This window comes from Chiloscyllium punctatum, chromosome 7 (assembly GCF_047496795.1).
Source record: "Chiloscyllium punctatum isolate Juve2018m chromosome 7, sChiPun1.3, whole genome shotgun sequence".
In the NCBI taxonomy this organism is placed as follows: Eukaryota; Metazoa; Chordata; class Chondrichthyes; order Orectolobiformes; family Hemiscylliidae; genus Chiloscyllium; species Chiloscyllium punctatum.
The window spans coordinates 130,241,489-130,262,697 of NC_092745.1; the positions used below are offsets into that span (position 1 = coordinate 130,241,489).

At 40.2% G+C, this 21,209-nt stretch overlaps 1 protein-coding gene across 10 annotated transcripts in view; it reads right to left on the minus strand.

Annotated features, from left to right (window-relative positions):
• Window positions 1–2,877: 2,877 nt before the first annotated feature.
• ssx2ipa (synovial sarcoma, X breakpoint 2 interacting protein a) overlaps window positions 2,878–21,209 on the minus strand; it is a 57,391-nt gene continuing 39,059 nt past the window's right edge. For 7 of the 10 annotated variants that reach the window (XM_072574829.1, XM_072574832.1, XM_072574830.1 and 4 more), the window contains 10 exons: window positions 20,780–20,890; window positions 19,021–19,156; window positions 17,482–17,557; window positions 15,421–15,598; window positions 12,429–12,579; window positions 10,663–10,799; window positions 8,499–8,672; window positions 6,290–6,407; window positions 4,469–4,658; window positions 2,878–3,661 (listed from right to left, as the gene is read on the minus strand). In XM_072574829.1, the coding sequence (XP_072430930.1) occupies window positions 3,454–3,661; window positions 4,469–4,658; window positions 6,290–6,407; window positions 8,499–8,672; window positions 10,663–10,799; window positions 12,429–12,579; window positions 15,421–15,598; window positions 17,482–17,557; window positions 19,021–19,156; window positions 20,780–20,890 (1,479 nt within the window). In that variant the 3' untranslated portion in view covers window positions 2,878–3,453. The remainder of the gene's footprint in view (window positions 3,662–4,468; window positions 4,659–6,289; window positions 6,408–8,498; window positions 8,673–10,662; window positions 10,800–12,428; window positions 12,580–15,420; window positions 15,599–17,481; window positions 17,558–19,020; window positions 19,157–20,779; window positions 20,891–21,209) is intronic. The other 3 variants (XM_072574837.1, XM_072574838.1, XM_072574839.1) reach the window with 3 other exon arrangements.

A 21,209-nucleotide genomic window follows, 5' to 3' on the forward strand; every position in this document is an offset into this window, starting at 1 on the left:
AGATGAGGGGAGTGGTGTGGGCACAGGTTTAGCACTCCCTGTGGTGGCAGGGAAAGGTGACAGGAGTGGGTGTGAACCTGACGAGGGAGTCACTGAGGTAATGGTCTTTTCAGAACACTGATAGGGGTAGGGAATTTTATCTCTGGTGGTGCGGTCTGTTTAGAGGTGGCAGAAGATGGTGGTGACTCCCTCATCAGGTCCACGCCACCCTCCACCAGCCCACACCCCACTCCAGGCACCTTTCCCTGCCACTGCAGGAAGTGCAAAACCTGCACGACACCACTTCCCTCACCTCTGTCCAAGGGCCCAATGGATACTTACATGCATCAGAAATTTACCTCTACCAATGTCACCTACTACAACCGTTGCACCCAATGTAGTCTATTGTACATCGGGGAGACTGAAACGATCTGCAAGAAGGCGTCCAGAGAAAATCTGAGATACCCACACCCACCAACCCCAGACCCCATGTCTGGGCACTTCAACCCCCCCCCCTCCCCCTCCATCAAGGACATGCAGGCCCTGTGCCTCCTCCACCAAACTTTTACCACCTGACACCTGGAGGAGGAACACCTCATATCCTGTCTAGGGACCCTTGAAACCACACAAAATCAATGTGGATTTCAACGGTTTCCCCCCCACCCTCCACTCCTGGAACCTTCCCCTGCCACCGCAGGAATTGCAAAACCTGAGTCCACACCTCCCCCCCCCTTCACCTCCATCCATGCCCCAAAAGGAACCTTCCAGAGATTTCTGTATTTCCACACACTTCTTCTGTGTCTGTTGCTCTATGTGGTTTCCTTTTGACTGGGAAAACAGGATGCCAACTTGCAGAATGTTCCAGAGAATATCTCTGGGACACACGCACTCAACAACCCCACCACCCTGTAGCCAAAACACTTCAATGCCCCCTCCAACTCTGCCAAGTACATGCAAGTCTTAGGCCTCCTCCACTGTCTGACTCTAGCTACCAGACACCTAGAAGAACCTTACTCTCTGCCTGGAGAGACTCTCCAACTACACAAGATCAATGTGAATTTCACCAGTTTCCTCCTTTCCTCTTCTCTTCCCCCCCGCCCCCAAAATTATCCCAGATCCAACCCAGCACCACCCTCTTGACTTGCCCATCTCCCTTCCCACCTATCCACACCACCCTCCTCTCCGACCTATCACCATCAACCTCCCATCTTCATCTAACTTTTTGCATTACCAATTACCTCTTCACCACCCCCCACACTCCGATGAAGAGCTCACGCTCAAAATGTTGACTCTCCTGCTCCTCAGATGTTGCTGGACTGGCTGTGCCTTTCCAGCATCACACTTTGACTTTGACGGGCTAAATGGCCTTATACTGACTATTCCTGTTTGTCTTATGGAACGTTTCACAAGGCAACGGAGGAATTCCTCAGGGTAATGCCCTACACTCAACTATCTTCAGTTTCTTCATTAATAAGCTTGTAATTCTAAACTAATCCCATATGCCACTGGTCTGTATCCCTCTATTGCTTGCCTGTTCAAAAGCTTCTTAAAATGTTGCTCTCCTACCTGCTACCACCTCCCCAGCAGCATATTCCAAGTACTTAGCCTGTAAAGGAAAAAAAAAAAGATTTGCCTTGCAAATCTCCTTTCAAAATAAAACTCTTTCACCTTAAACCTAGGACATCTGGCATTTGACACTACCATCCTGGGAAAAACACAACTATCCATCTCTGCTTCTCAACTATTTCTAGCAGTTTGCCCCCTTGACTTCCAATGCTTTAGAGAAAACTAGCCAAGTTTGTCCAATCTTCCACTTAGTGAATACATACCAATTCAGGCAACATCCTGGTAAACCTCTTTCGCACCCTCTCCAATGCCTTGACATCCTTCCTATATTGTAGTGTTAGAACTGCACACAATACTCCAAAAATGTAGTTTAACTGAAGTCTTATACAGTTGCAAGTTGTCTTGCCAACTTTATACCCAAAGCCCAGACCGCTGAAGGTCAGCATGTTTTACACCACTTCATCCAATTGCGTTGTCACTTTCAGTAAGTGATGGACTTGCACCCAAGAACCCCCTGCATATTAATGCTACTAAAGGGTCCTGCCATTTACTGCATACAACAGGGCAGAGGCTAGGTATCCTGTGGCAAGTGACCAGTCTCCTGACTCCCCAAATCCTGTGCAACTAAAAGGCCCAAGTCAGGAGTGTGATGGAATACTTGTCTGGCTGGGTGTAGCTCCAAACACTCAAGCAGCTTGACACCATCCAGGACAAAAGAAGCCCACTTGAATAAGGCACCCAGTATACAAATATTCACTCGCCCAATATTCAGTTATAACAGTGCATACCAGCTACAAGATGCACTGTAGAAATTCACCAAGACCCCTTAGGCAATACCTACCAAAGCCAAGAACTACTTCCCTCTAGAAGGAGAAGGACAGCAGATACATGGGAACAGAAGCACCCAAACCAGACACCAGCCTGACTTGGAACTATATCACTGCTCCTCAGAGTCAAAATCATGGCACTCTAACAGCATTGTGGGCCAACATACAGTACATGAACTGCAGTGGTTCGAGGAGGCAGATCACCATCTTTTCAAGGACAACCAGGAAGGACAATAAATGCTGGCCTAGCCAGTGATGCCCCACATCCCTGAAATAAGTACAAGAACAGGTATTTGAAGAGGACTTGTGAGGAGAATGTTAAAGTGTGGAACTAAACAGGCAGCTGATTTAAGCCCTTGGGCATCAAGATTCCACTCAAATAGATCAAAGGGTCAACTGTTTCAAGAAACTGCATATTTAAACCCACAAAATGTATGGAACTGGTAAATCTAGAGTAGTTGAGCTGAAAACAAAGATCTAATCTTGAATAAACTCATGGAAGATCCGCTGTGAACACATTTAATAAAATTCCCATCTTTCAGGGACAAACATTTCATGTGTTACATTCAAAAGCAGCACTAGTTTTAAAAACGCAAAATAATCAGAACATTTTACAATGACTTGATTTGAACAACTGTTGCTGGTAGTGATGATTTGACACATGCAAGATATTTTAGGCACTGCCATTGATGTCAAAAAGGTTAAAAAAATCTTTCAGCTGCTCTTGTGGCTCATAACCTACACCAAACACATTCCAAAATCAAAACACTTACACTTAAAAAAAGTTTAAAAATGCTTGCTCCTACTCCTTAAATAAAACCAATAGCCAAGAGAAAAACTTAACCCATTTAAAATGAGATTCTTCCAACCCACTTAGACGTAAACAGTGTTCTTGTGGAAAATAAAAAGTCATACACGAGCTCCCTACACAACAATTTCCACTCAATATACAAAGTGCTGCTTGAAGTAGTCTTCAAATGTCACTGTGACATATATAAATGCAAGTGCATTATTTCAGTAGAATACTACATTCCAAGTACCCAAGGGATTCCAGAATCTACAGTCACAGTTCCTGTGCATGTCAATTGAGGTTAGTCTCATTTGCAGACTGTACAGATGTTTTTTCCAAATTGTCATCCTTAGGTGAATGGTTCAGAAGCGTAAAACACCCGTTATGATACCAGTGATCAGGGCTGGCCTTAGAGTTCCTCCATTTCTCATGAGCTGCTCCACCATTTCTCTTTGTGTCAAAATTGCCTGCATTTCCTTTTTTTGGTACAAATCTTGAGCTGCAATGAAAATTAGAAGTATGAACACAGGCACCACATCACAATCTAGACTGCATGCAATCAATGTTTTGGCCTCAATCATTTTGTGGCAGAATTCCTCATGCTCCCCACTCTCTGGGTGAAAGAAGTTTCTCAGTCCTAAACGACCCCATTTCTTTAGATTGTGACCCTTGGTTCTGGACTCAGTCATCAGGGACATCCTTTCTGCATTTACTGGCTTTGTCCATTAGAATTTTCATCTGTTTCAGAGAAGTGCTTCTTATTCTCCTAAACTGCAATGAATTTAGTCTGAACTGATTCCTGTCCTTTCATGTCCAGAAACCCATTGTGGTAAATAGTTGTTGTACTTGCTCCACAGCGAGATCATTATTGCTCAGATAAGGAGGCCACAAGTATGCTGTCACCATGGCCCCGCAGAATTTCAGCAAGATATCCCCACCTCTCTGCTCAAATTCTAAATTATGATGGCCTTTTTCACCACCTGTTGCATATGCATTATTAGTGACTGAAAATTAATACAGCTACAGAGTTGTTCTTCTAAGGCCCACTCAATCCCCTTCCCAACGATCGAAAGGAAAAAAAAAAGTTAAAAAAGTTCCATTTCACACTCCAACTCTGTCACCTGATATAGAGGAGAGGATGTTCTTACAGGATACTGACCTGACCAAAGAATTGAAACTACATATTCTCACCATTGTTTTACAATTTTAACAACTTTGCTTACTCAATTCCCACCAGAAATTTGTTTCTTACGATCAGATGGTAATTAAGGATTAGCACAATTTAAAAAAAAGGTTTATTACACACCTAGTTCCTTGAGTGAGGTGCATTTTTCGACCGGTTTCTGTGGACTTGGCACTATTTATTGGAGGAAATTTGGTACTTGAAGGTTCCGGTGTAATTACTGGAGCTGTATTAGGTCGGAGGTAAGCAGGTATATTTGGCTGTGATTGTGTCTTATGGTTCTCCTGCCCTGGACCTAGAAGATAATTATGGTCTGTAAAAGGTTATAGAATCAAATAAGTCATGAAATTTACACAAGCAAATGTTTGCATGTTTTTTTCGTTGGGTGGGGCGCAGAGGAAAGAGAGGGAGGAAGGAATGGAGGTGGTGGTGGTGTTATTGATGTTTGAAATCCAAAACAGACTTCAAAAGATTAGCTGCAGTAATTCGTGTAATCATCATCAACATGGGTTTGTTATTTATAGTCTGGGGACTAAGACTAAAAAAAAGTGACCAAAAATGTAAAACGTTTACTTAACTGTAAATACTTTCACTTCCAATAAAGTTAAGAAACTATGAATAAAGTGCAACATCACCTGCAGGATGCTCTCATTGATGGTAAGGTGGGCTTTCTACTCAATGCCTATTAAAAGTCATGAGTTAAGGTTGACTACTACACAAGAAAAAAAAAAGTGGCACAGTGGCTAATGGTGAGCATTGCTGTCTCAGAGCACCAGGGATCCGGGTTCAATTCCACCCTTAGGCAACTGTGCAAACTCCACACAGATAGTCTCCCCATGTCAGCGTGGATTTCTTCCCACAGTCCAACTATGTGCAAGTTAAGTGGAATAGCCATGCTACATTGCCCATTAGTATTCAGGGATGTGCAGACTGGCTGGATTAGTCATGCGAAATGCAGGGTTAAATTGGTGGGGGTCTACATGGGCTGCTGTTTGGAGAGTTGGTATGAACTCGATGGGCTGAATGGTCTGCTTACACACTGTAGGGATTCTATGACAAGTCGATAATGATGCTCCTGCACAGAGCACCTACAGTGCCAAGAATAATAAAGGTGCGTGGCATATTTACATTTGAAGGAAATGTATTAGAAGCAGTGTTCTATAAATTTTTGAACATCCTGCCAATACTCAAATTTGAGCATTGTAACTTCAACCTGTCAATGGGGAGGGCCAATGGACAGGAACAGAAAAAGGGGAAAGTTTTGGATGTTAAACTTTCCACTGAGTCCAGAGTACTGAAATCTGGAACAATAGTGCTCTGCAGAGAAAAACTGGACCAATGTTTTTTGACTACAGTATGTAGTGCTGGAAAAAGCATAGCAGGTCAGGCAGCATGTAGGAGCAGAAGAATTGATGTCTCAGACAGGAGTCTTCACCATTTATTCTTGATGAAGGGCTTATGCCCAAGACGTCAATTCTCCTGCTCCTTGATTGCTGCCTGACCTGCTGTGCTTTTTCCAGCACCACTCTTGACTCTGATCTCCATCATCTACAGTTCTTACTTTCTCCCAACATTTTTAAACAAGCTGTTTATCTGAGATTACAGAACTAAATACATTAATTCTCTTGTATCCCACCATTTTTTTGCATTTATTTCAGATCTTCATCTGCTGAATGCTGCCAGTGGAAACACTTGGACATACGCTTACATTTGTAAATTTGAGAAGTTACTCAGTGGCTAATCCTCTTGATCAACAAACAGCCTGCTTTCAAAAAAAAGGGAAATCCAACAATAAAAACAATTGAGGATTAGTAAAGAGTCTCAACATTAGCTAACTCGGGGGGGGGGGGGGGGGGGGGGGGGGGGGGAGGGAGGATGCAACAGAATGGGCAAATGATCACATTCAATTGTTTGCACATTTTTATTTAAAAAATAAATACTTACTAATGGATGAGGCACTTTGTGGTTTCATTATTTTTGGCCTTTTGCTCTCCACAAAAGGAGTCATATTCAAAAACTGCTGCTTCAACCATGTTGCTCGTTCCTCTTCAAAACCTTTCCTCTGCAAACAAAAATGGAAAAGTTACAAAATGTCCCTTCCTGATCGATCAATGTATTCTTTCTACAACTACCATATGTACAATAGCTTTACAAAATATTCTTGTTAATTCTACATTTGCATAAACTAGCTTCATATAATGCTAAGGGTTTCCTTTAGGAAAAAGAAAAATACCAAAACTAGAGTCCTAGAGATGTACAGCACGGAAACAGACCCTTTGGTCCAACCCGTCCATGCTGACCAGATCTCCCAACCCAATCTTGTCCCACCTGCCAGCACCCGGCCCATATCCCTCCAAACCCTTCCTATTCATATACCCATCCAAATGCCTCTTAAATGTTGCAATTGTACCAGCCTCCACCACATCCTCTGGCAACTCATTCCATACACGTACCACCCTCTGCGTGAAACAGTTGCCCCTTACGTCTCTTTTATATCTTTCCCCGCTCACCCTAAACCTATGCCCTCTAGTTCTGGACTCCCCGACCCCAGGGAAAAGACTTTGTCTATTTATCCTATCCATGCCCCTCAATTTTGTAAACTTCTAAGGTCACCCCTCAGCCTCCGACGCTCCAGGGAAAACAGCCCCAGCCTGTTCGGCCTCTCCCTGTAGCTCAGATCCTCCAACACTACTTTTGGAACAAAGTCAAAAATCAAAAAACACGAAGTTACAGTCCAACAGGCTTATTTGAAATTACAAGCTTTCAGTGCAATACTATCAGGTGACGAGAAAGTGCACACCGATACAGTTTATAAGTAGAGATCAAAGGATCATACAACTGGTGTAAGTGTAGTGAACAAAGCTAAAAATGGCTGATGGACAACTATTAGAAAGGGAAATGCAAGTTTGGATTGATTAAGATGCAAAATCAGAATCTGTTTCAGGTCACTGCCCCGAGATAGTTAGATTTTAATCAGTGTCCGCCTAACTTTCCAAACTTCAAATCTGGCAGAGATACAAAAGGTGATAGGTCAGGTTAGACACTGAATTGTAGGTGTGAGACCTTCAGAAACTTGTCCCCAACTTTTAAATCAGATTGGTCTTGCTCCAAAAGCAGGAGCTTGTAAAACACCACACTGACTGACTGTAGACCACAGAAAGAACATCTTCATGCAAATTAAATACCATAATTTTATTTAAAATCAAAATTATTTCTATAGTATCTGGGTCAGCCAGCATTGTGGACTCTGTCCTGTTAACAAAACAAACTGCAGAACAGTTACAATTTATAAAATGTTCATATCCACTGTTTCACAATATCTGAAATTGCGTCATTGGACATGACAGGAGAAAGTGAGGACTGCAGGATGCTGGAGTTCAGAATACAGGGGGTGGTGCTGGAAAAGCACAGGTGGTCAGGCAGCATCCGAGGAGCAGGAAAATCAACATTTCGAACATAAGCCCTTCATCAGGAAAGCCCTCATTCCTGATGAAGGGCTTAGGCCCGAAACACCGATTCTCCTGCTCATTGAATGCTGCCTGACCTGCTGTGCTTTTCCAGCACCACACTCTTCAACTCATTGGATATGACTGCAGATTATGGAATTCCTCAAACTGCAGTCTTTCTGCATGACACGAGACAGCTAATTTCATTGGACACTATAGCAAAAAGATCAATGTTGTACACAAAAATAATTCTGAAACAAAAAACAATTAAGGCAAATACCCAGATTTGGATGGTTACAAAGTTAGTACTCTAAACTATGAAAAGCATTATTTCAGCGATTCTAAAGTTAGGTGAGATGGACAGAATATGCAAACATATCACCTCGCAACTCTCCACAGCCCTTTCACCAAGTTCAAAACACAAGTACTGAGTTTGATGTAATACCTTTCATTTGCCTGGAGGAGTACAGCTACAACTCCACTCAAGAAGATTGACATCATTCAGGACAAAAGTTGGTTTGCTCAAAGTCAGTAGCCCATCAGAAAACCAAACTAAATACCCAGATGAGACTGGAATCCACAATCCCTGCCTATGAGGCCAAAGCCTTATCCATTAGGTCACAAATCTTCAGCGTTTGGCCTGGAAAATAACAGTGTTAACTTCCATTTGGCAACTAACTAACAGCATGAAATAACTAAGCTAGTACCTCATGTCCTAATCTAATGGCAGCTTCTGTAAAGTTCCTTCTTTCTCTTTCAAAGTTTTTCTTCTGATCATTAAATAGTCTCCACTCTTCTTTCAATCGTTCTTTCTCTTCCAGTAAGTAGCAGTCACGCACTAATACAGCTGTTTCATCATCACACTGGGGATTAAGTTGTTGCTGTGGAAAAGAAAAAAGCAAAAACTTCCACATTTGGAAACATGATATCAGCTCACGTTGATCGGTTTTGATTTTTTTAAAAAAAAGTTATTAATTTAACTCAAAAGCTGTTAAGAACGAAGCATCAAAAATGGGTCAGCTACATTTGCAATCTCAGATAAAGCAGCCATCTGTAACTACATTCAATAGATCTTTCACAAATTCATTCTACACAGTTAAACTAAACACCAGACACTCAGGTGTGAAACATAACACCAAATAACATATGGTATACCAAATGATTAGTTTCTGAAATATACATTCAATAAGTCAAGCTTTTGGTCATCTACTTCATGTTATGACCAAGATAGAGGAGTGCACTTTATTTCTCCAATTCCACTATTCCATGGATAACAGCATTAATTTAGGCTTTACCTACTTGCTGATATAAACAATCACAAAAATGTAAAATAGCAGTTAACAGATTTTCAGGTGAGAACATTTACTACACACAGTAAATAAGGTTGTTGTAAATATAAATGCCATGGCATCTGTGTACTACATTTCTCAGCAAGAAAATAAAAAAAAACAGCTGAACTTGAAGCAACTGTTGGCAAACAGTGACATGGGAGAGGAGTCGGATTTTAAAATTAAAATAAGCACTCTTTCATGTGCACCAGTGTACAAAAAGTTTTCTTCGTTAACAGGTATGCATGAATACTACACAAACCAATGTTGTTTGGAACATAAGCAGAGTAATAGCCTATAGCTTTCCACTAAAGCCCAATTCTGTTTAGCATAGAGGATGAGGGAGAAGACGATGTCATTCAGCACAAGTTGCTGCTGCCATTCAATAAGACCTCGGGTGAGTTGGTGATTGCCTTAACTCCAATTTTCTACTTATCTTTCTTGAAAAGGAGTCAAGACTTCAAAAAGAAGAAACTTAAAAATGGTCAGTATGACTGAGTAGGAGTACACGGTATATCAGAAGAACATTTTTTTAAATTGGGAAATGTTGATGCAGAAGGGACCAGTCACTTGAAGGAAAGCATGCCAATGCAGCAAGCAGTTAGGAAGACAAACTGGATTGTAAATAAAAGGATATATACAGAAACAAGGTCTTCTTGCTGCAGCTGTACAAGACCTTTGTGACACTTGTAGTATCTTTGTTAGAATTGTACATGGGATGTAGGAATCTCTGGCTAGGTTGGCAATTACTGCCCCATCCTAATAGTTCAGAGGGCAGTTAAAAAAGTCAACTACATTGCAGTGCATCTGGATTCCTTAGGTCAGATCAGTAAGGATAGTAGATTTGCCTCTTTCATTTTTAAAGAATGCCTTCTAATTCTAAACACCAAAAGAGGAACTTCCTCAGCAACCACCCTGGTCAATTACACGCTTCAATAAGATTACCACTTTTCCTAAATGCCAGCAGACTCTCTTCCAGCTTGCTCAACCTTTATGCATAAGTGGCAAACCCTTCACCTCAGGAATTAGTCAAGGGAATTTCCTTCTTACTGCTTCTAATGCAGATTATCTCCTTTGAAACAGAAAAATGGTGCACAGTAGGCCTGCAACGTTTCTTTAATTTCACACACTATTCTCCTTGTAATAAAGGCCAACACCATTTGTGGCCAACATTGAAAGGTTTCTATAAACAGCACACCCAGTTCATGCTCAAGACAAACCAATAGATTTCTAGAAACAAAATGATAAAGGAGATGGTAATCATGGGGAAAAATGGCATCCATGGACAATCAACTATAACCTGGCTGAACAAATGAAATGGCATGTACCCGCTTCCATATCCTTACTTCAAAAGAATTTAATTGGTGCAAAAGGTTTTGGGATTTCAAATGTCATGGAAGGCATCTCAGAAAGACTTTTTTTTAAAAAACATACTTTATACCTAAGGCACTATTTAATCGCAGCTGCCTACTGTTGGGTTTACAGCAACGGCATATCAGCAAGGTCCTGACTCAAATGAGTCAATCCTAAAATCAAACTTTACCTGTAACAACTGTTGCTGAGCTTTGATCACATCCCTGCACTGCTGAATTTCTATTTTCAGCTTCTCAATTTCTTGCACATGATCAGCTTTGCTGATAATTTCATCACGTTCACAAAAACCAGAGTTCACCAAGGCTGCTGTAATAAATGCAATTTAGCTCATTAGAATTGCATGAATCGAAGGTAAAACAAATCATACATCTGAATGTACTTAAATTACAACAAGGTTTTGCATTTTCCACATTTCTAAAAAAAATAATCAGTGCTTGGGAACTTTACCAAGCAGCATAAAGTAGGTGTTTTTCTAATAGAAAACAATTCTTTTCTGGCTGGACAAAGTTGTAGAGTGGAATGACAGGCGATCTCACTGAAACATGCGATCCTTAAGGGACTTGACAGGATTACATGCTGAGAGGATGTTTCCCCTTATGGGAGAGTTAAGGACCAAAATAGTAGTTTCAGAACATAGGGACATCAACTCAAGACTGAAATGAGGAGAAATTTCTTATAAGGGTTGGGTGTTTTTGGAACTCCTTGTCACAGAGGGTTGTGGGAGCAGAGTCCTTGTGTATATATATTTAAGGCTGAGATAGACATATTCTTGATTAGTCATGAATCCAGAGTTAAAGAAAAATGCAGGAAAATGGATAGGAGGAACGCAAGGTCAGATTAACCATGACCCTAGAATGGCATAGCAGGTTTGAGGGACCAAACGGCCTACTTCCATTCCTATTTCTTATGGATTTCTAGATTGGCATCATTTAGCTGGAATTAATCTTTTAAAACAAAAACTTATTCTTGTGTAGATATGAGTCTCACTTGAAAGGCCAGCAATTTTGCCTAATTCTAATTACCCTTTAGCAGAGTAGCTTGCTTGGCCATTTCAAAGGGCTAGGTAAAAACAAGGACTGCAGATGCTGGAAACCAGATTCTAGCCTTCGGCTTTTGCCTGAAACATCGATTTTCCTGCTCCTTGGATGCTGCCTGAACTGCTGTGCTTTTCCAGCACCACTCTAATCTAGAATCCATTTCAAAGGGCTGTTAAGAATTGACCACAGTGCTTAGAGTCTGGAGTCACACACAGGCCCAAATGTCCCTAAAGCAAATAACAAATAGAAGGAGGTTTACACATTGATGACAGGTGACAAGTTGACGATGGTCACAGTTTCATGGTCACAGACCAATTTTCAATCCCATATTTTAGTAGACTTTAAATTCAACTAGCTGCTATTGTGAAATTTGAATGCATGGCCTCTCATAGCATTAGTTTGGGTTTCTGGAATGCTAGTTTTCTGATGTTACCACCACATGATCTAACCAGAAGCATTAATCTATGAATAAATTTCCAGTATTTAGGTGTCCTCAAAATAAAAATAAATGTAAATTTTTACTAAACCTAACAAGCCATTTGTTTAAAAGGGTAACCTGGGATAGGCAATAAATCCTGAGGTAAAAACAATGACTGCAGATGCTGGAAATCAGACTCTGGATTAGTGGTGCTGGAAGAGCACAGCAGTTCAGGCAGCATCCAAGTAGCTTCGAAAATCGACGTTTCGGGCCGAAACGTCGATTTTCGAAGCTACTTGGATGCTGCCTGAACTGCTGTGCTCTTCCAGCACCACTAATCCAGAAAATAAATCCTAGCCTTGTTAGTGGGGACTGCATCTCAAAAATGTTTTTTCAAAAAAAAAAAACAAAAAGAGGGATCCTCATAACAGACTGCTTACTACTACCCTGGACAATTCAATGATGAAGTCAAAAACCAACCTTGGGTGTCTAGTTTCTCAACATGGCTTTTCAGCATTCTCCATTGTTGCCGGATACTGTTGGTGAGTTGCTCCCGGACTACATCGCACGAAAGCTCCAAGTGATTTTCTTTGTTTGATTCACGAGAATCTTCATCATTGTCAGATCCTGTCTGAGAAATAAAATGAAAAAAGAAACTTGCTTTAAAATAAACACATCCCTCCACATGAAATCAAGATTTTCATTTTCTAACAGAAATAGAAAGCATTTTAATGTCACATTTTCTATGCAAAAGACAAGACCCTAAGGTTACAGGTATTAGATCATTTGGAGACTTTTTAAATCATGTTGTAAATCCTTCCAATGCAGTCAGTTACAAAACACCACCCAGTCCTTACCCATCGTCAGGTTAAAAATCCCAGAATACCTTTAAACACTGGATTTATCTCCCATCATGGACTGGGGCAGTTCAAGACAACAGCTCACCATAACCTTCAAAGGACAACTGGATCCAGAAAACAAAGACATGGCACCCACCTCCCATGAATGGATTAAAAAACATAGTCATAGGTAGATTCAGAGTCAATACCACTGGTGGGTTATAGGGAACATATTATTGTGATATCTTGCTCAGCAGTTCTTTGTGAGGAGAGGATAAATTGGGGGGAACTTTAGGACTTGAGATAAATCAAAAGAAACAAATAAAGATCAACTACACATGTTTATAAACTTTATGAACAAGTGGTTTTTGGCATGCCCCAGCAAATAGTCCAGGCAACAATGAAGCTGCAATTGCTCATACTTAACAGCTGGGAGACAGGGACCAGGGCTATATGCCAGAACTTGAGAAGATTTGTAGCTCGGATGCTGGTTGTTGTGGTTCTGTTCGTTCCTAGAGGCATGGCACTCATCCACAGATTGAAATCAATAAGCACATCGACCTGGACCCAACATACAGACCACTGCAGCAGACAGCTGGAACTGACAACTGGAGGCAGCAGCTTCAAAGCCACTACAAATGCTGGAGGAAAGATGACAGAAGCGCTTCACAGGAGGCTCCCAAGCAATGAGGATGTCACCTAGACAGGGGACGAAACATCTGCAACACAAATTCCCAGCTCGGTGAAGAGAACCACAACTATATGCCAGAATGCCACCTGGTCTTATGGCTATGGGGCTAATTGCTCAATAAAGGAAAGTAACACCACTTAGAGTAAGCAGTTCAGAACAGCAAAGCTTCAGATACCACCATTTGTGTTGTGTTATCTTTAACACCTTGTTCTTCTGGTTCTAATATTCAGTGGACAATTTGAGAACTGGGAGTAGGAAAGTAACAATTGCAAGGTTAAAGTCAATTTCATCTTCTCTGGAGACATTCTGGTACTGGAGACATCCACAGGTGAACATCTGTGGAGATTGCTTCATTCTGTTTGAGACTTTAGAGCAGATTTCTAACAGCAGCTCAAATGACAGACTTACACTGAGGTGATACAAATGTCGTCTATACTAGCATGTGATTAACCAGAACATTAAGACTGCTATGAAACCAAAATATGTAGTATTTTGAAGTGACAGGAAAAAAAAAAAAAGAGACATACCCATATACTGGGCATTTATTCCCTAAAATGAAACAAAGGACTGCAGATGTAAGCGATTCTAATACAAATAGAAACAGAAATTGCTGTAGAAACACAGCAAGTCTAGCAACATTGGAGTAGAGAAAACGGCTTCCTGTATGGTTTCTATTCGGTTTCTCAGTTGCCTTTGCCTCCATTCTGCGATGGTATCTTCCACAGAGGTCTTTAGAAACATCCACTTTTTCCCCCTCAACTGAGGATTCCCTGCCACCATGGTTGACAGGGCCCTTAGCTGTGTCTGGTCCATTTCATTCACTTATACCCTCACTCTTCCTCTTCTCTCTCAATAAAAAAAGAGAGAGCTCCTTAGTCTTCACTGCCCTCTGAACTGGGATGCTGTGGTGGTGGAATCACTGAACTCAACGTTAACTCCATTTTCTCTTCACAGAAATGCCAGACCTCAAGAGTTTCTTTATCAATGTTTTTACTTGTTTTAAAAAAATATTGTCAATTGTTCTACATTAAGTAGTACTAAGAGTTAGGTATCATTCAAAATGTTAAGTCATACAAATGGGGCTATGTGGGCAGTAATGTCACTGGACAACTATTGCTCTGAGAACACTAGCTCAAATATCATTTAAATTCCATTAAAACATCGGATATTGCAAACCAATGTCAACAACAATGACCATAGATTCTCAACTCAGCTGGTTATCAAATTACCTTTGGAGAAGACCATCTGCTATCTTTAACTGGTCTAGACGACAAGTGACCCCAGACCCACAGCAATGTGATTGACTCTTAAATCGCCCTCTGAAATGGCCAATGAAACCACTCTAAGGGAATTAGACCTCATTGGCAAGGCCATCCCTATGTCTCAAAGAATGACTACAAAAACAAAAGTTGGGGAAAGAAAAAGCAGCAAAATAAAAATTTTTGCTGGTTGATAAAAGTGAGTTTTGAAACATGAAGTAGAAATAGGGGGAAAATTGAAGGGATAGAAGAAAAAGCGATGCATTGTCACACAGCTTAGTCTGAACATTGATTTGATTTTTAAAACCAGAGGGAAAAAAAAAGGTGTTAACACTAGTTTTTAAATTTATCTGTCCAAAATAGAAAGATACTCAACACTAGGGGACAATTTGTTGCTATGGTAAATTGGCAAGGTGAACTGTTGGCCTCATCAGGAGAGAGAACAGAGGAAACACTCCTTGAAAATGGTATAAAGTACAAATAATCCCTGATTAGATTTACACAATTCAATAAAATACAATGAGTTATTTATGGATTTGTAGTTTACAAAAGAAGATTGTTATATTGAACTACAATAAAAATAGCACAACTAACAGATTGCATTTTCTAGTAATACAGAATAAAAAGGTGTGATCTTATAATAAAAATTTGAATACACTGACAATAAATATTGTGAAACTCACTGTACCACTGCTATCTTCTAGGCATTCTTTTGGTCTCTGCTTTTTGCGGCTAAGAATAGACATCATATCTTTCTTCATCTGCTGTAGAACTTGTTTCAGTTCAATATTTTCCACCATTAGTTCTTTATGGTGCCTTTCATAGTTGTTTATAAGAGATTTGTACATTTCCCCTTCATTCCTGCATTTTTGAAGAGAGAGAGAGAGAAAGAGACACACACACACACGAGAATTATAGCTCTGTCACTTATAGAACAGGCTCTTTGGCCCACATCTGCACAATCACAAAGCCATTCTAAACTAAACCCATCTCACCAACATGGTCCAGATCACTTGACTCCCTACCTCTTAAAACATTGCTATCACACCTGCTTCTACCACCTCTCCTGGTAGCACATTCCAGTCCACCTATCATCCACCAAGTCAAGTAACTTGCCTCCCACTTTGCCTTTAAAATATGCTCCCCCTTTCACATTAAACCTATGCCCCCTAAATATTTGACATTTTCAATGTGAAAAGACAGATTCCAACTATCCATCCAATCATGCCTCCAAAATTTTTATATTCTATCAGGTCATTTCCTCAACCTCTGATGCTCTAGTGAGAACAATCCAAGTTTTTCTAACCTGTCCTTATAGCTAATATGCTCAAATCCAGGCAGCATCCTGATAACTCCCTTTAGCACCTTCTCCAAAGCCTCCACACCCCTTTCAAATAAGGTGGCAACCAGGATGCACACAATACTCCAAATGTGGCTGAAGTAATGTTTTATACAGCTGCAACATGACTTGCTAACTCCATGCCCCAACTGATGAAGGAAGGATGCTGCACACCTTTAACCACCTAACCCACACATGCCACCTTCAGGGAGCTACATCATTACATCCCAAACTCCCTCTGTACATCAATGCCCAGATGATTCCGTCATTTATTATACATTTTGCTCTCTTAAAATGAATCACTGACGGGATTAAACTCCATCAAGGAGATAGTAAGGACTGCAGATGCTGGAGACGGCATTAGATTGAAAAGAGTGGTGCTGGAAAAAGCACAGCTGGTTAGCATCTGAGGATCAAAAGAGTAGATGTTTCAGGAATGACCCCTCATCAGGGCTCACGAAGGGTAGTGTCTAGATGCTGTCTGACTGGCTGTGCTTTTTCCAGCACTACACTAACAACTTAAACTCCACCTGCTACTCGCCATCCAATTTTCCTTGTGATCTATAGTCTCCTATGTTCTTTGACAACGTTCCTCACTATACACAATTCCACCAATTTTCACCTTGGAGTGCAGGTTCATAGCTCCTTGAAAGTGGAGTCGCAGGTAAATAGGATAGAGGTGGTGTTTGGTTATGCTTTCCTTTATTGGTCAGAGTATTGAGGACAGGATTTGGGAGGTCATGTTGCAGCTGTACAGAACATTGGTTATGCCACTGTAGGAATATTGCGTGCAATTCTGGTCTCCTTCCTATCGGAAAGATGTTGTGAAACTTGAAAGGGTTCAGAAAAGATTTACAAGGATGTTGCCAGGGTTGGAGGATTTGAGTTATAGGGAGAGGCTGAACAGGCTGGGGCTGTTTTCCTTGGAGCGTCAGAAGCCGAGGGGTGACCTTATAGAGGTTTACAAAATTATGAGGGATATGGATAGGATAAATAGACAAAGTCTTTTCCCTGGGATCGGGGAGTCCAGAACTAGAGGGCATAGGTTTAAGGTGAGAGGGGAAAGATATAAAAGAGACCTAAGGGGCAACGTTTTCACGCAGAGTGTGGTATGTGTATGGAATGAGCTACCAGAGGATGTGGTGGAGGTTGGTACAATTGCAACATTTAAGAGGCATCTGGATGGGTATATGAATAGGAAAGGTTTGGAGGGATATGGGCTGGGTACTGGCAGGTGGGACTAGATTGGGTTGGGATATCTGGTCAGCATGGACAGGTCGGTTTCCATGCTGTACATCTCTATGACTCTGTCTTTACAGAAGGGAATTGTGAAATTACATATTTGTGGGCTGTAGTTCAAAACTAGAAGAAACAGATAAAATTTGGTTAAGTAATTACACAGTACCTGGCTTCTGTTTTCCCAGTCCTCCAGGCACTACGTCGGCCATCAGACCGCCCCACGTAATTCAGAATGTCAATACCTTGAACAATTTTTAAAGAGGGAAAGGATTTAAATTGTGAGAATTTACAAATACTACCAACATTTTTCCTGCCACTTCTATTGGAAGTATGGGGGGCAGGAATTTGTAGATTTCACTAATGAAATCCCATTTTATGACGATTAGTCTTACCATGACTCTGTTGGAACGGCACTTTCTGCACCTCATAACAGCACTAACAACTGGTAGAGGACTATCCTCTACGGTTTGATTTACAATAGAATTAAATTAAAATTATTCTGTTAAAATATTTGTTTTTTAAGATTTTGAAATGCTATTTGCATTAATGTGGTTAACCCAGCAGATGGCACTAAGTGCCACGTGGATAAATTAAACTAGAAATACAAGGTGCAGTGATAGTATTAAGCAGATTAGCCGAAAATAAAATCTATCCAGAGTGAGAAGGCTTCAATGTCAAGGTTTGTATAAACCTTGAATATTGGTACAAATTTCATTTTCCTATCCCCACCAGTTTTTGTATTAATATTGGTAACCCCTATAGGCAAATCACAGATGTAGAGTTGCGTGATCACCTGTGTAACAGCACTAACCGGGACTGTAGGAAAAAAGCTTCAGAAACAAGTTTGAGGTTGAGGCTGTTAAAACACATTTAAGAAACATGTCAAGGATGGGAGTGAGTTAGCAGCTTATTTTTAGGGTCTCAAAAAGGAGACATTAAAAGAAAACAATTTAATGCCAATGAATTTGCTAATAAGAAACCAACTTTAATCATGGCTGACGAACAAGGAACTTTAAACTTGGGATATTGGTTTAACAATAAAAAAAGGATAACCTCTTGATGCTTGCAAGAAAGCTATTTCACTTAGTTCTTCTATAGTGCAATAGTTTGTGTTTTCCCCCTCCCCCAGTGCAATTAACTCATTCTTTTGTTAAAGTACATTGGCTACCTCTTGTGAATATGCTTAGTGACTGAACTCCATAATAATCAATCAATTAACAAAAACAACTTACGGTCTATCAAAGCTGACTGCACTCTGCTATCAGACTGGTCTGGTATGCCATCAGCTTGTATTGTAATACCAGTAAAACACTGTGGTGCAAAGATCTAAACTACTTTACATACTTCATACCATGATTTTGAAGGCAGTATTTGTAACAGCAAAATTATGAAACGTTATGCAATTAGTTGTGCCTGAAGTTATGACATTTGATTCGAGTATATAGTGTTACACATCACCTGTAAAAAGGTTTTGAATCATATTTTTTTGTTTTAAGAAGCTTCACCGATTTAATAAAGTCCATGAGTACAGCAAGGACATAGGATACACCAGGACCACTGCACACTAGTCATTAAACACAACCCATTTGGTAATAAATTAAGCATTGGGTCAAGTTGCCCCAAAACTTCATTAACACTGATGAAATCCACCACCAACAACTCCCTAACCCGACACAAAAGACTGCATGAGCCCAGGAAGACTTACACAGCTTTTTATCTTTTTTATCCATCACAAGTTGGTGCAAGCGTTCTTTCAGTTTATTGTACTCTCGTTCCTTTCTCTTCAAGTCATGATTGTATTGAGTAGCACGACTTGCTATTATACTTTGCAATTTTTGTATCTAAAAAGTATAACAAATTCAGTAACTTAAAAAACACCAAACTGTTTAGGTTGTGATCAGTCTCAAAATATTGCAATAAATATTCAAAAACTAAAAACTTATACCACCATCTATGGATACTTGTCAGATTGAAATACAGCATGAAGTTTCACACAATTTCAGTTGGAAGCAGGAGATCTTACTTCACTGAAACTTAACTTCAAAAAAATTTTAAAAAATAAAATAAAAGAACAGGGTCCAATCCAAACTAAGCAGGACATTTTTCATCCCAGGTTCTTGAAGTCTGGACACTTCAAAATTAAAATATCTTGCACAGGTTTGAGGACACCAGCACAAAATTCCATACATATTCTCAATGGAAATTCAATAGATCAGTGAAAATTTTAGTCAAGATGGAAGCCAGCTAGTTGACTCTTAAAAGAAGTGCATGAGGTAGGAACGGCTTCAAAAGCACAATAACCAAAACCTGTTCACAATTTGATGCCACAATGGAGCTTTAGTTTTCAACATTAGACTTCATGTTAGGAGGTCAAAACATGAACTGCTGTCCATAGTGAGATTTTAGCATGCCCTTGTTTAGATGTACAGGTGAAAATGCTAAGAAAAAGCAGAGACTAAGTGAAATAGAAATACAAAGGGAGAAACTCAGGAAAACACTAAAGGAGCAGAAACAATTGCATTTAAGTAATATTGTATCACCTCCCAAAGAAGTTTGGAAGCACTACACAAACATGCAAATGCTTTGTTTATAACTATACAACAGTAATCAGTTTGAACCATAGAATAGAACTATTGATCATTACAGTACACAAAAAGGCCATCGGCCCACTGATTCTGCACCCACTGAACAGCATCCCACCCAGACCCACCACTCCATGCTAACTCTAATACCACATTTCCCACTGCTAATCCACCCAACTGTACATCTTTAGACTGTGCGAGAAAACCAGAGTACCAGAAGGAAACCCATGCAGACAAAAAAAAAGGGAGAAAAAGTGCAAAGTTCACACTGACACAGTCACCAGAGGCTGGAACTAAACCTGGGCCCATGGTTCTGGGAGACAGCAGTGCTAACCACCGCTGTCCAAATGGCACTGAACAAGGTCCAAACAAATGAGAGAATGAAAAGATATGTTTGATGGACAATGCTGGTTCAGGCACGTGCAGTTATTCAACTAGTGAGATGGGATCTTCACAATTCACTGGGCAGATGGAGCTATTTTATCACACCACCTGAAAAAGATCGAATCTAACTTTGCAGCGTTTACTCTGTTCTGCAATGAAGTGTCTATTAAAATCAAAGATTGTTTTAATAGGTTAGATTTTCCCCCTCATTTAATAGCAAGGAATTTAAAGGAAAACTAGTTCAAAAATCAACTTCAATCAAGAGGATTCTTTCACTAGCAATATTCATTTTTGAGAAGACATTCTATGTACCCATTCAAATAGAGAAATATTTTGCAAGTCAAAAATTTATAAAACAAAAGAATCGGATGCACAGTTAAAGAGGAATTTCTCAAACTGATTTTTTAAACTTGACAAGATCAGTATAAGATATCTTGGTAAAATAAAGTGATCGGCAGTTAACTTTGCTTTACTTGGTACACATTTTGAAATATTTACCTCCTCCTTTTCATTCTTCAGCAAACCATGTAAAGTTCTGTTCTTCAATTGTAGCTGTCTATCTTTTTCCTGAAGAGCTACAACTTCTCTACGAGACAATTCCAGTTGATCCTATAAATATTCAAAAAAGGATTATTCAAAACTCAAGAGAGTCATCTCTATCACTTAAAATGTCATAGTGCATCAACATGTAAAGCAAGTACATCATAAATTGATATTTCACAGTTTTGACAACTAAATTTCTACTTGGAACTTAAGGTTAACCTACTCAACTAGAGGAGTAGTACATTTCTGCCCCCCCCCCCCCACCCACCTTTCAACACCTCACTTGCAAATAGAAGTTGAAATTGAAGAGACAAGTCAAGGAAGTTGATATTTGTTTAAAAAGTATGGGTCAATGTGCCTCAATCAAAAGTCTCTTAAGCAGGTT